This window comes from Vulpes lagopus, chromosome 1 (assembly GCF_018345385.1).
Source record: "Vulpes lagopus strain Blue_001 chromosome 1, ASM1834538v1, whole genome shotgun sequence".
NCBI classification, from domain to species: Eukaryota; Metazoa; Chordata; class Mammalia; order Carnivora; family Canidae; genus Vulpes; species Vulpes lagopus.
Genome location: NC_054824.1, coordinates 169,560,089 through 169,574,148, shown reverse-complemented (window position 1 = coordinate 169,574,148; position 14,060 = coordinate 169,560,089). Strand labels below are relative to the sequence as shown.

The following is a 14,060-nucleotide window of genomic DNA, read 5'->3' as shown; positions in this document are numbered from 1 at the left end:
TTTTTAGCACTTACGTAAGCAGGAGGCATGGCTGGCATGCCGAATTTCCACATCACTAATGAAACACATAAAGCAGGAAGTAGGAAAGGTGTTTATTAACAATTTATCGAATCTTTACTTTGAGCCACGCACGTTATAATATGTGCCTTGTCTCATTTAACTTCACAACCAACATAGGAGGCCCATGCCACGGTTCCTTCTCTTCCACACTTGAGGAAACACAATGGTAGCAAAGTTCTGTGACTTGCCCAATTCACAGAGCTAGTGAGGGTCGAGCAGGAATTTAAACCCTGACTTTCCTGACACCGCAGCCTGTGCGTCAGTCATGACCAACGGCTGTGCCTCCACCCGCGGCAGGGTGAGTGAACACCACCTGTCTTTGTCAGAGAGTTAAGAAAAATAAACTCCGAAGAGAGGCCCACCTTTAGGTCTTTAGACCTTAGTACTTACGACTTCTAACCTGTTGTCCGAATTGCAGGCACTGGGTACCTCGACAACGTGACCCTGATTTCAGCCCGCCCCGTCTCTGGAGCCCCCGCACCCTGGGTCGAACAATGCGTATGTCCCGTTGGCTACAAGGGACAGTTCTGTCAGGATTGTGCTTCTGGCTACAAAAGAGATTCCGCCCAACTGGGACCTTTTGGCACCTGTATTCCGTGTAATTGCCAGGGGGGAGGAGCCTGTGATCCGGACACAGGTGAGTAAAATGACACCCGGCCCAGGTGGCTGGGGGTGCGTGGGGGACTGGGGGGCTCCCATGGAAGGGAGTAAGAAAGCCCCTGCCTTGGGGATCCCCGGGTGGCTCAGCGGTTTAGAGCCCGCCTTCAGCCCAGGGTGTGATCCTGGAGGCCCGGGATTGAGTCCCACATCAGGCTCCCTGCATGGAGCCTGCTTCTCCCTCTGCCTGTGTCTCTGCCTCTCTCTCTCTCTCTCTCTGTGTCTCTTGTGAATAAATGAATAGAATTGAAAGAAAGAAAGCCCCTGCCTGAACTCATTTTGGAGATGGGAAAGGATTAGGAAGGTAGGGCTGGAGTCAGGGAAGATGGACGTGGGGCTTTATTACACTCAATCCTTTTCATTATGGCAATGCCACAGGGTTGTGGGAAAGGTACCAGGTTACAGGAAATGGCTGTCATGGTTCAGTGCTGCGGGAGGTGTAGTTGGGGTCAAGTTTCAAGAATTGTCTGGAGGGATCAAAGGCAATGTCAGGGCCTGAATGAATGTGCGGACAAATGGTGTCAGGCCATGCGGACGGGGGAGCAGTGTTAGGTTATGGGTCGGAAAAGAAGCTATGTCTACTGAGCATGGGAGAGCCAGGTGAGGGCCGGGGTCGTGGCCAGGTTTAGAGTTGGTACTAGGGCGAAGGTGAATGCCAGTGCTCAGATACCTTGGGGAAAGCTTCGGGAGAGGAAGGTTGTGGTTATTAAGCTCTGCCTCCCACACATCATCCATATTCCAGGAAGTGTATTGTTTTACCCTGCTCATCTCGCTGCCCTCCATTCTTCCTCTGGCTCCCAGGAGACTGTTATTCAGGGGATGAAAATCTTGACATCGAGTGTGCCGACTGCCCCATTGGTTTCTACAACGATCCACACGACCCTCGCAGCTGCAAGCCGTGTCCCTGCCACAATGGGTTCAGCTGCTCTGTTATGCCGGAGACAGAAGAGGTGGTGTGCAATAACTGTCCCCACGGGGTCACCGGTAAGGCCACTGGCTGCCCCTGTCCTTGACGCCATGAATTCTCATGAATAGCTGCTATTCCAAAAATCCCTAGGGAATTATAATTACTTAGGACTAATGGAAATAGGCTCATTCTATAGATAAGAATGGGCCCAAGAGGTGGATTGAGGAAGGGCAGTGTATGGTTTGTACGGTATGATATATGGTTAATGGTGTCTTGGGTTTGTAATTAGTTTTCGGATGAAATATCTGGTTTAACTAAGCTTTACAAAATGAACCAAGGTACAGAAGGGAAACTTAGTGGCCTTTTAAGTCCAGAGCCACATGTCTCTCTTGGGGCCCCTGGCTGGCTCAGTTGGTAGAACAAGTGCCTCTGGATCTCAGGGTTGTGGGTTCGAGCCCCACCTTGGATGTGGAGGTTACTTTAAAAAATAAGTAAATAAATAAATGTCACCTTTTTCTGCTAGTCAGTCTTAAAGAAGAGTTAATTCTTCAGGAACAGCTGCAGTGGTATTGCTACAAATCTGACTTTTCCCCAAGCATCCAGTTAACTGGCAGGAAGCTTCCCAGTGGGGCTGCTATGTTCTACCATCTGGGACCACCGTGGAGTGAAAGAGCCAAGCCCTTGCCCCAAGCACTTGCTCCTGAAGCTACTGTTCTGGGCTCCAGGGCGGGAAGCTCTTTTGGAGGGTGGCCAGTGCCAATAGGTGACCGCTCAGGCTTGGGCATTCATTCTTTCCAGGGGCCCGCTGTGAGCTCTGTGCCGATGGCTACTTTGGGGACCCCTTTGGAGAACGTGGCCCAGTGCGGCCTTGTCAGCCCTGTCAGTGCAACAACAACGTGGACCCCAGTGCCTCTGGGAACTGCGACCGGCTGACAGGCAGGTGTCTGAAGTGCATCTACAACACAGCAGGCGTCCACTGTGACCAGTGCAAAGCGGGCTACTTTGGGGACCCCTTGGCTCCCAACCCAGCGGACAAGTGTCGAGGTAGGACTGCATCCCCAGACAGGCTGAACAGATGGGTGTGTGTGTGTGTGTGTGTGTGTGTGTGTGTGTGTGTGTATGCACACATGTGTATACATATATGCTTGCTAGTGTGCACACATCTAAGAACATACAGATCAGCAAAGCCAGCAGCAGGTAATAGGATGCCACTTTGGTTCCTCTGACCTCCTGGCCTGTGAATAGTCTGGACCTTTTTCTCTGTCAGAGGCCCTAAGACCCTTGCAGCTCTGGAAGACAGAGCTGGAGGATGTTGAATGGATTAAAGCTGGGTGGGAGAAATGAAAGAGGTAAAGCTTACATTCCTGAGTGGAAGAGGAGATGAAATGGGGCCAGGTCATGTGCCTAATGCCAGGCTAGCAGGCAGGAGCGCTACCAAGCTCATTACAGGACAGCAGTAAATGTGAGCCTGCACACACTGAATGGGGGGCTGAGCAGCAGTTTAAGAGACCCTCTCAGGAAGTCAGTGTGATTCATGTAGACAAAGGTAACTGTTCCAAGTTCTACTAACGAGACTTGGCTTCCATGCAGCAGTTATTGGGGCACATTCCTTAGGGTTGCTTCAGATCAAAGCATGATGGTATACATCGGTCCTTTTGCTCAACCCTTCTATCAAGCCTCTGTACATGTTATATTCAGGAGGTGAGTTTAGTTCTAGGCAAGTTCAAGTTCAGTTCTAGGGAGCTGGCCTGCCCCACAGACTCACCCCTCAGTCACAAAGGTCCCAGACCAGCCCTGGTACCCAGAATTCAGGGGCTTGTTTGTTATAACAGAGCTTCTGGAGGGCCTCTGGGCTCCCAGATTGGAGATCTCCTGGTTCCCCAGGAGGTCTGCAGGAAGCCCTGCACCTCCTACTCACCCCCGATTTCCCAGCCCTGGAAATGCCTGAGGACCTCTGTGCAGCCTGAGGTTTCCACCTGGGAACACAAATTCCACTTGCCCTAACCCCAACCTGTGGGTTAGCTCCAGTTTGCTAGAAAGTACCCTGTGATAGGAAGAGCCCACATGTTATGAACAGTACTGAGTTCAAGTCTTTTTTTTTTTTTTACCAGACCTATTATATTACACTGGTTATGGCAAATTAATCTCTCTGACCCTCAGTTTCTTTATATAGATGAATAAATGATAATTAACTCAGAGTAGTTACAAATATAAAATAAAATAGCTTATAAGAAAGTACTCTGTAAAGGATATAGCACTAGCCATAGGTGCTACCAGTAGTGACTTCACTGGCTTTAGACCATACATTTCTTCACTCAATGATCTTTTGTCCATCACCTACCATGTACCCATTGTGGAGCTGGATACTGAGGTTCTGATGATGACTAAGTCGGTTCCAGTCCCCAAAGAGATCATATGCTAATAAGGAAGATACACAAGTATGTAAGCAAATATTGATATTATACTTAGATATGTGCTCATATTACTGTGTGCCAAGTGTTTTGTGAGTGCCATAGAGCAACCCAGAGAATCACTGTAACTCCCTCAGTGCAGTGTCTCACCCACAGTTATAGCCTAGAACAGTGTAGCCTAGTAGAGCTCAATCAATATGAATGAATAAAGGTACTGTTTTTGTTGTTGTTGTTTTACTGCATTTCCTACATCAAAGGCAGCAGAGCAAAAGGGAAAGAGCATTGCCTTTTTCCAAGTTCTCATTCCGGTTTGCCATTTACTTGCTATGTGACTAGGATAGATTATTTAACCTCTCTGAGCTCATGTTTCTCATCTGTAAAATAGAAGGAGATTGCTCTGGCATGTCATAGGCCCAGAAGACATGTTATTCCCCTTTTTGAGCAAAGCTAGAGTGCCTACAGAATATCCAACAGGCTCACAATTCCATGGGAGGGAAAAAATAAGTGCCACCAGAAAGGGTGGACTGTTGTAGTGTCTCTTTATGCACACCCACGCCAAACAAACTTCTAGATGATTCCTAAGATCTATGTTAGAAATGTGCTTGGAGGCATAGGCAAGAAATGAATCTAGCACAATGTGAATTGACAAGGGTCAAGAAGGATTCTTTGCCATTGATGATTTGAACTTCTTTTTATCTTTGCTAAACATCCAGTTTCTAGAATTAGTGTGATATGAATGCTTCCTGTTTGTCTGTCTTTTGTCTCTAGCTTGCAACTGCAACCCAGCAGGGTCAGAGCCTGGGGAATGTAGAAGTGATGGCAGCTGTGTCTGCAAGCCAGGATTTGGTGGCCTCAACTGTGAGCATGCAGCACTAACCAGCTGTCCAGCTTGCTATAATCAAGTGAAGATTCAGGTGTGCATGCTACCCAACCCTCATCCGTAGGAGTAAAATCTTTAAATGTCCACTGGGTGGGTCTGTCACACAAGTCCAGGACCCTACTAGTCTCTCTCGGTGATGAGGGTGAGATTAGGATATCTTTAAAAATTGCTATATTAAAAAAAAATCCATATAATGGTGACAGTGCTTCAGGTTTATGCTTATATTATACCATTTTAAAATCCCTTTTGGAGATACTATCTCATTTGGTACTCTTGATAACTTAGTCAATTTGAAAGAGAAGGTATTCTGACCTCAGTTTCCACTGAGCAAAGTCTGCCAACCTTGGCAGTTTCTCAGTCACATGGCCAGGTAGAACTAGGAATCAGGGAATTCTGGGTGGGATTCTTGGTTCCACCTGGCCATGTGACTGAGAAACCGCCAACATTGGGAGACTTTGCTCAGTTCAGTATTCTTTCCACTTATGCCACTTTCTAGTTGTATTTTTTTCCCCAAGAGATGTCTTTGTAGAACAAATGAAGAAAAATACAAATATGTAGAAAATATGAGGAGTCCAGAAGCTGTCAAGGAGGTTCAAACAAGAATGGCCTCCAGAAACTGATATTGTTGTTAATTATTATTTTTTTGCTGGGGTGAAGGGCAGAGGAAGAATAGGCCCAAACAGAACGCCAAAGGTAGAACAGACTCAACTTATTTTTTTAAATCTATTTAACCTGCCCTCTCTAGCACTTTCTTTGTTCCACTGTTTTTTTTTTTTTTTTTAAGATTTCATTTATTTATTCATGAGAGACACACAGAGAGAGGCAGAGACACAGGCAGGGGGAGATACAGGCTCCCTGTGGGGATCCCAATGGGGGACTCAATTCCTGGACCCAGGATCACAACCTGAGCCAAAGGCAGACATCTGCTCAACCACTGAGCCACCCAGGCAGCCTGTTCTAGACACTGTTCTAAGCACTAAAATACTAACTCATTTAGTCCAAGTAATAACTATGAGATATTATTATTATTACCCATCTAATGGGTAAAGAAAGTGACTTCCCTAAGGTCACACTCACAGCTAATGAGTAGTGGGGCCAGGATTCAAACTCAGAGATCTGAGCTCTAGCATCTTTAACTACCATGGCATGCCAAGCATTTCTGGGCTTTTAGCTCTTATCCCCTGAGTATGTGGTATTGGAGTGTGACCCCCACTCTCTGTTCTGATCCTCCCTCCTGTGTGGTTTCAGATGGATCAGTTTATGCAGCAGCTCCAGAGCCTGGAGGCCCTGGTTTCCAGGGTGCAGGGTGGTGGTGGAGCAGCGCCGGACGCAGAGCTGGAAGGCAGGATGCAACAGGCCGAGCAGGCCCTTCAGGAGCTTCTGAGAGAAGCCCAGATTTCAGAAGGTGATGAAGGCCAATTTCCCTTTAGAGAGAAGGGAATTTCTAATCTTCTACAGATATCAGTTCAGTAGGGGTCTCTGCCCAGCACTTGCAGAGATAAAAGAACTGTGACTCTCCTGGGGCTTGAATGATGGAGATAAGAGACTGTTGCATGCATTCATTGACTGGGTTTTTACCATTTTGCCCTAGGCCAGTCAAAGCCACTCTTCCAACCCTCCATTGTGTTCTGGTCCTCTGTGCTAACTCCAGAAGTGCTAATATTCCTTTTACTTGTTGGTATCAGGTGCTAGTAAATCTCTCAGTCTCCAGTTGGTGAAGGCCAGAAGGGAAGAAGAGAGCTACCGGAACCGCCTGGATGACCTCAAGATGATGGTGGAAAGAATCCGGGCCCTGGACAGTCAGTATCAGAACCGAGTTCAGGATACTCGAAGACTGGTCACACAGATGCAGCTAAGCCTGGAGGAGAGCACGGCCTCCCTGAGAAACACTGTAGGTGTCACCGGGTTCAGGGTCCTGAGGATCGCTGCCGGATGGGGAGACCCACCTGCAGTTTCTCATATTTTTTGTTCTACCTGGCAGAGGGTTGGGCTTTTCTTCCTTAAAACCGGTGTATCTGTTCTTTGTGTTCTTGGGGTTCCTGCAACTTCCCATTTTACTGCATTTATGTTCTTCCTAGCTCATTTCTTGCTAACTGTATCCTCACATTGGCCCTTTCTATTCTCCGTTCTTGCTGCACACCTCTCAGCTTGTTAGCTCTTAGCGGGCAGGATTTAGTTTTGTTCATGTTTGCATTCTCCACCCACAGCAGTGTGTGGCTGTGATATCTGTCTGCTTACTGAATGAATGAGGAGACGAACACATGAACAAATGAAGCAGGGGGTGGTGGTGTAGGGAGGTGGGAAGAAGGAAGGGATCCAGTGAAGACAGGATTCTGAAGAGGGGAAAAAGTTGTTGTCAGTATGATATTTTTAATGATGTGTGGTAGGAGGAGAGATTTGAATGAGCTTTCTTCTCTTTCTCAGTAAAGAAGGCAATGGTGACAATGTGAGTGAGTAGAAGACAAAGAGAACTGAAAGACAATCAGATACTATGTTGATGAAATGAAGGATTTAAGGAATAATGTATATTGATTTTTCCCCTTATTACAAAATAATGTTTATTATAGAAAAATTAGAAAATAAAAATCCTGTGATCTCATTAATAACCAGTCAAAACATGGTATATAGTCTACTGACTTTAAATACATATGAAAATACATATTAACATGTATAGATTTTTTTTTTAAAGATTTTATTCATGAGAGACACAGAGAGAGAGAGAGAGAGAGAGAGAGAGACAGAGACACAGACAAAGGGAGAAGCAGGCTCCCTGCAGGAAGCTGGATGTGGCACTCCATCCTGGGTCTCCAGGATCACGCCCTGGGCCAAAGGCAGGCACTGAACCGCTGAGCCACCCAGGGATCCCATGTATAGATTTATAAATGCATCTGCATCTATATAGTGGTTTTTGAACTTGGATTTCTACTTTATTCTTTTTAAAGATTTGTTATTTGAAAGAGAGAGAGCAGGAGAAGAGGCAGAGGGAGAGGGAGAGGAAAAGAATCTCAAGCAGACTCCCTGCAGAGTGGGGAGCTGGAAACCGGGCTCCATCTCATGACCTTGAGATCATGACCTGAGCGGAAATCAAGGGTCAGACTCTTAGCTGACTGACTCACTCGGGTGCCCTGGATTTCTACTTTATTCTTGTTTGTACTTTAAAAAAAAGAAAAAGGATGATAGTGACAAGGTCCTCGAGATGTCTGGGTATAGAATGCTGTGTGGCTAATGACAACTAGTTCTAACAGGGCAGACGCAGAATCTGCTTAGGCTCCAGGGCTGAGTGCAAAGCCTTAACCAAATCTTCTTTTTCCACAGAACATTCCTTCCTCAGATCACTACGTGGGGCCAAATGGTTTTAAAAGTCTGGCTCAGGAGGCCGTAAGACTGGCAGACAGGTAAGGGGTCCCCTGCTTCAGACTACCTCTGCAAGCCCAGACTTGAACAAACCTGGAGGGTGTTCAGGACCTAAGCACCATTTCATTAATGCTCTGGGCTCTTTTGCAGCCATTTTCTGGCCTGGAAGCCTTTTTTTTTTTTTTTTTTTTTAATCTCTTGGCTTTTAGCCTATGTAGGTGGCCACTGGGCACGATCTTTTGGCCAAATGTTGGGAATGGAGGTGATTTTTACCCCAGATTTTTGTGACTCACAGTATGGCTCTGGTGTGTGTCACACGTGATTTTTTTCGGGCTCTGTGAAATCAATCAGCCTTTGGAAAACAACGCCCTGCAGCTTTGAGGGACTCCCGGGCTCCCACGCGGAGCCTGGGAACAAGTAGCAACGGGCTGTTTGCTAGACGCTGGGGGCCAAGGCCGCAGAGGGGCACCTCCCCCCGGAAACCGGCTCTGCGGCCCCAGGGATACCAGGCAGCTCCCGTCGCGGGTACCGGAGGAGGCCTGCTCTCAGCGGAGAGCTCGGCCGGTGGTAGGCGCCGGAATCTCAGACGAGTCCCGTCGGGGAAGGAGGCCCACGTGTGCCTTTGCAGCCCAGCGGCCTCCTGAGCTTGTCTTTGTTCTGTTGGTCTTGGTTGTTTTCTTTTCTTTTTTTATCACTTTGTAAGCATCTGGGGCACTTTTGTTGACAGACGCTGTTCCCTGTAGCGGTGGCCCCAATACAAAGCTGCAGCCAAGCTGTGGGGGGGCGTGGGGGGGTCCTGGACGAAGTAAGCCCCAAGGGTTAGCGCCCAAGGCCGGCGTTTCGCCCCCTGGGTCTGCTCGCCCCACGCTCCTGGCCCGCGCCCCCTGGACGCGCCGGAAACGGAAAAGATGCCCGGCCGTGCCGAGCTCCCTCCGCAGGTGGCCTCCGGCTTCCTGACGGCTCCTCCGATTGACCCCGGTCAGTTCTCTTGGGTCTTGCTCCGGCCAGCCCGTTCCCTGACTGCTCTCCCGTCACGCAGACAAAAGGCCGAGAGGAAGCCCTTGGCTACGAAAACTCCACCGCCTTGTTTTTAACCCTCGCAGCCACGTGGCGTCCGCCAGTAACATGGAGCGGCTGGTAAGGGAAACCGAGGACTATTCCAAACAGGCGCTGGCGCTGGCGCACAAGGCCCTGCGGGAAGGCGGCGGCGGCGGCGGCAGCGGCGGCAGCGGCGGCGGCTTGGACGGCTCAGCGGCGCAAGGGCTGATGGGAAGGTACGTGCGAGGGGGCCTCGCAGGGGCTGATGGAAAGGGATGTGCGAGGGGGGCCCTCGCAGGGGCTGATGGGAAGGTACGTGCAAGGGGGGCCTCGCAGGGGCTGATGGGAAGGTACGTCGGAGGGGGCCTCACAGGGGCTGATGGGAAGGCATGTGCAAGGGGGGGCCCTCAGAGGGGCTGATGGGAAGGTACGTCAGAGGGGGCCTCGCAGGGGCTGATGGGAAGGTACGTCAGAGGGGGCCTCGCAGGGGCTGATGGGGAGGTACGTCCGATGGGGCCTCGCAGGGGCCCAGATACTCTGCCTTCCACCGGGGGCAGCACGCGCCGCCCTGGAGGGGCGCCGGGCTTCGCTACAAGATGGTCCTCCTCAGGGTCAAGAGAACGAGAGAATTTGGGGAGCAGCGGGGCAGTGGTTGAGCGTCTGCCGTGGGCTCAGGGCGGGATCCCGGGGTCCCAGGATCGAGTCCTGCATGGGCTCCCGGCATGGCGCCCGCCTCTCCCTCTGCCTGTGTCTCTGCCTCTCTCTGTGTCTGTCATGAATAAATAAATAAATAGTCTTTTTATAAAAAAGCGGGGGGAAAGGACATCCCTTTATGTGTAGAAGAAAAGACTGGTTAAGTAAAACGTGTGTGTGGATGGCGGGGCCGTGGCGGCGGCCGAGGGGTGCGCGGGGGGTGAGTGGCGCGCGGGACTCTGCCCGGGCTGGCGAGCTCTGCGGCGGCGGCTGCGCTGTGGAGAGGGCCGCCTGCCCGGCGCGCCGCTGCGCCCCCTGGGTTCCGGGGTAAGCCCGCCCACACGGCTTGTGCGCTCCAGGACGAACGTCTGCTTTGAGGGAGGGGGATCCCTGGACGCTGTCTTCCCCGCCCGCAGGTTGGAGAAGGCCAGGTCGCTGGCCCAGCAGCTGTCGGCGGAGGCGGCGCAGACCGACGTTGAGGCAGACAGGTCCTATCGGCAAGGCCTGCGCCTTCTCGATTCCGCGTCTCGGCTGCAGCAAGTCAGCGGCCGGGCTGTTCAGGTGAGGGCGGGCGGCGGCGGCCTGGGGGCCGATCCGGTTGGGCCCCTCAGCTCTTCCACGTGGACCTTCCTTGTCTTCCATCTTGTTGACCGTTGCCTTGTGCTTGGCCCCCAGCCTTTGCCTCTGACAAAGCCTTAGCCCACGTTGTGAACCTTCAGCCGAGAGCAATTTTCCGTCTCCTCCTCAGTTTTGGGGGCCGCTAAGACCTGTGGGAGATCACGAGCCGTAGAGCTTGATGTTTACCTTCGGGTCCCAGCTGTAGTGCAGTTCCGTGTACGGCCATTCACAAGACTTGCCTTCTTCTCAGAAGTTGTACGTTGTCTCTGACGTTTGTTCTTCTCGGAAGTTTTGCACCGTGTCCGTCGATTCCTTTAACGATTACAAACTTACTGGATTAGGAAGATGCAGCCCTCTACCTTCGCAAAAAACACTCACAAAAAAACCACTCACACAGATGTTTCCATGTCACACAGATGTTCCCATGCATTTAGGGGGACACATGGGTGGCTCAGTGGTTTCGCGCCGCCTTCGGCCCAGGGTGAGATCCTGGGGACCCAGGACTGAGTCTCATGTCAGGCTCCCTGCATGGGGCCTGCTTCTCCCTCTGCCTGTGTCTCTGCCTCTCTCTCTCTCTATCATAAATAAAAATAAATCTTAAGAAGAATGTTTCCATGCATTTATAAACCAACATGTAGAATTTAGAGAGAGAGAATGAGAGAGCCAAAACCCGTTTGATGCTTGGGGAAACCGCCGCCTGTCGTCCGGCATATTGCTTCATTTCTGTTAGACTTTGTGTCTGGATTGCTGTTGTTTTCAAACAATGGTGGGCAGCTCCTAAGAAGGCTGGCATGGCGACCGATGGGCAGAAAGTCAGATTCCTTCCTTTCTTTGGGCTTACAGGTCGAAATGAAGAGGATTAGACAAAACGTTGATTCTCTCTCAAGCCTTGTGACCAGGCGTATGGATGAGTTCAAGCATGTGCAAAGCAACCTGGGAAACTGGGAAGAAGAAACCCAGCAGCTCTTACGGAATGGAAAGAGTGGAAGACAGGTATCCTTTTATGAACTCATGCACTCAACACACAGGTGCTGGATGCCTACCATGTGAATATATATGGCAAGAGGCCATAAATACGCAACCGTAGAAAACTCTCCGAAGGTCATGGTACCACCGCTTGTAAATGGAGTAACTGAGATACAGACAGCTTGAAGTAATTAGTTCAGTTCCACCCACCGAATCAAGCCCTCAAACCTGGGACCTCCCGAGTTCAGTTTTGGTCCAGCTTTTTCTACTAGCTTGGCTTTAGGAAGTATCTAGAGTATAGTAAGATTGTGATTTGCAAAACTGTCCTCGTCCTTCATGGTGGGCTAGAGTTTAAAACCGTTCTCTGTACAGGATGTGTCATTGGGTTATAAAGTTTGCTCTGTCCTGGATTGTGGAAGTCAGTACTCTTAGACTTTCTGGTGAATCACAGGACTGTGCTGTCATGAAGAGAAATGTGTCCAAGTGATTCTGCTGGCAGGAATGCTCTTCCTGGACGTATGTTACAGTTACTCTAATCTTACTCTGTCTGTTTACAGAAAGCAGATCAGCTGCTTTCCCGTGCCAACCTTGCTAAAAGCAGAGCCCAAGAAGCACTAAGTATGGGCAATGCCACTTTTTATGAAGTTGAGAACATCCTAAAGAACCTCAGAGGTAAGCATTTCGTGGTTTAGGTCACTTGAATTTGTTAAAGAATTAACTTTGATATGTTTTGAATCCCTGTGTATCTGCCTAAACCATAAGTACATTGGGGTATTAATAGACACTTAATAAATATTTTTCTAAAGAAAAAAATTGTATTAATATTTGAAGTAGTCGAAGAATTTTAACTAGACGTCAGGTGGCTTGAGGTCTGAACTTTGCTAGGCCCTTTGACTGCTCCGTGCTGACTGTATGACCATAGGCAAGTCACAGCCTTTCCAGACCCTAATGTCCTCTTCTTTAAAGAAAGAAGGTTGAGGGACACCTGGGTGGCTTAGTGGTTGGGTGTCTGCCTTTGGCTCAGGTCAGGATTCCGGAGTCCTGGGATCGAGTCTGCGTCAGGGTCCCTGCAGGGGGGCCTGCTTCTCCCTCTGCCTTTCTCTTTGTATCTCTCATGAATAAATAAATAAAATATTTTAAGAAAAAGAGAGAAAAGAAAGAGAAAGAAACAAAGAAAGAAAGAAAAGAAAGAAAAGAAAGAAAGAATGAAAGAAAAAAAAAGAAAATTAAATAATCTCTAAGGTCTTCCACAGATCCAGCATCCTAATACGACCCAGATATTTTTCCTTTTCTTTTTTTTCTTTTTTTTATTTTTTATTTTTCCTTTTCCTTTGTAATCTGGCTGATACCAATTTAGAATCAATGTGGTTAGTTTGTGGTGATGATAGGAGCAAGCTCTGTCACAGCACCTGGATCCCAGGAAATTTGGGTTTGTGCCTTACGGAGATTTGGTTAAAAATCAGGTTTATTCACTAAAGAGCAAAAAAGAAGCATTTCTAAAGTGTTGGGATTTTCTTCACAGAAAGAAGCTCTCTATCCATTCTGTTCAATCTCCAACTACCATCATTGGCAGCTTAGGGTTTAAGGCTCTGACTCGAAACGTTGGGCTTCAGCAATTACACCTGCTTTTGATCTACTTTGGGGTCTTAATACTCTTGCAGGGCTGGGGACCCAGGGCAGGCTGATAGTCAGTGTCTCTAAGCAAGGACCTAATTTGGGTTCTTTCAGTACCTCGTTTAAGTTGCTTTTTGCTGGATAAGAAAGGGCAGTAACAGCCACAACTTCTCACACGCTTGCCCCCAGGCAGTAATAACACTCTTCCTGGATATTTTTCTTAAAAACTTCAGCCCCATTCAATTTCATTTGTAAGTTTTAGAAGCCACTTTTCACCCTCATGGCAATGTTTTCTTGTCTTCGTTTCAGAGTTTGACTTGCAGGTTGAAGACAGAAAAGCAGAAGCAGAAGAGGCCATGAAAAGACTCCCTTACATCAGCCAGAGGGTCGCAGATGCCAGTGACAAGACCAGGCAAGCAGAAACAGCCCTGGGCGGTGCTGCTGCCGACGCCCAGAGGGCAAAGACCGCAGCCAGGGAGGCCCTGGAGATCACCGACAAGATAGAACAGGTAAAGAGAAATAAAAATGCAGGTTGGCACGAGCAACCCCAAACGCAAGGATTCTGTAGAAATAGAGCATCGGGCTCGTTCTGACCTTGGGATCTCAGAGTCCTGTGGCCCACGGCAGCCCCAGAGCCGCCTAAGTGCCCCATTTCTTGGTTGATTCACAAGGCTTTCATTGACCGAGATGTAGAGCCTTCATTTTCAGCTCCCTTTTTGGACAACACCAGAAAAGAACCATCCAAGATTGGGTTTTTTTGTATCAACTATTGTACTCGTTTCCTAGAGCTTCTGTAATGAAGTGTACCACAGACTAGATGGCTTAAAACAACAGAAGTTTATTCTCTCACAGTTCTGGAGGC

The 14,060-nt window shown here is 48.9% G+C and overlaps 1 protein-coding gene across 3 annotated transcripts in view; it reads left to right on the top strand.

Annotated features, from left to right (window-relative positions):
* The window catches only part of LAMC2 (laminin subunit gamma 2), a 56,180-nt gene that overhangs the window by 35,884 nt on the left and 6,236 nt on the right, over positions 1-14,060 (top strand). For 2 of the 3 annotated variants that reach the window (XM_041722947.1, XM_041722938.1), the window contains exons 10-21: positions 479-697; positions 1,519-1,701; positions 2,423-2,668; positions 4,804-4,949; positions 6,164-6,320; positions 6,601-6,806; positions 8,231-8,310; positions 9,373-9,543; positions 10,417-10,561; positions 11,462-11,611; positions 12,142-12,256; positions 13,508-13,707. In XM_041722947.1, coding sequence (XP_041578881.1) covers positions 479-697; positions 1,519-1,701; positions 2,423-2,668; positions 4,804-4,949; positions 6,164-6,320; positions 6,601-6,806; positions 8,231-8,310; positions 9,373-9,543; positions 10,417-10,561; positions 11,462-11,611; positions 12,142-12,256; positions 13,508-13,707 — 2,018 coding nt within the window. The remainder of the gene's footprint in view (positions 1-478; positions 698-1,518; positions 1,702-2,422; positions 2,669-4,803; positions 4,950-6,163; positions 6,321-6,600; positions 6,807-8,230; positions 8,311-9,372; positions 9,544-10,416; positions 10,562-11,461; positions 11,612-12,141; positions 12,257-13,507; positions 13,708-14,060) is intronic. The other variant, XM_041722955.1, reaches the window with a different exon arrangement.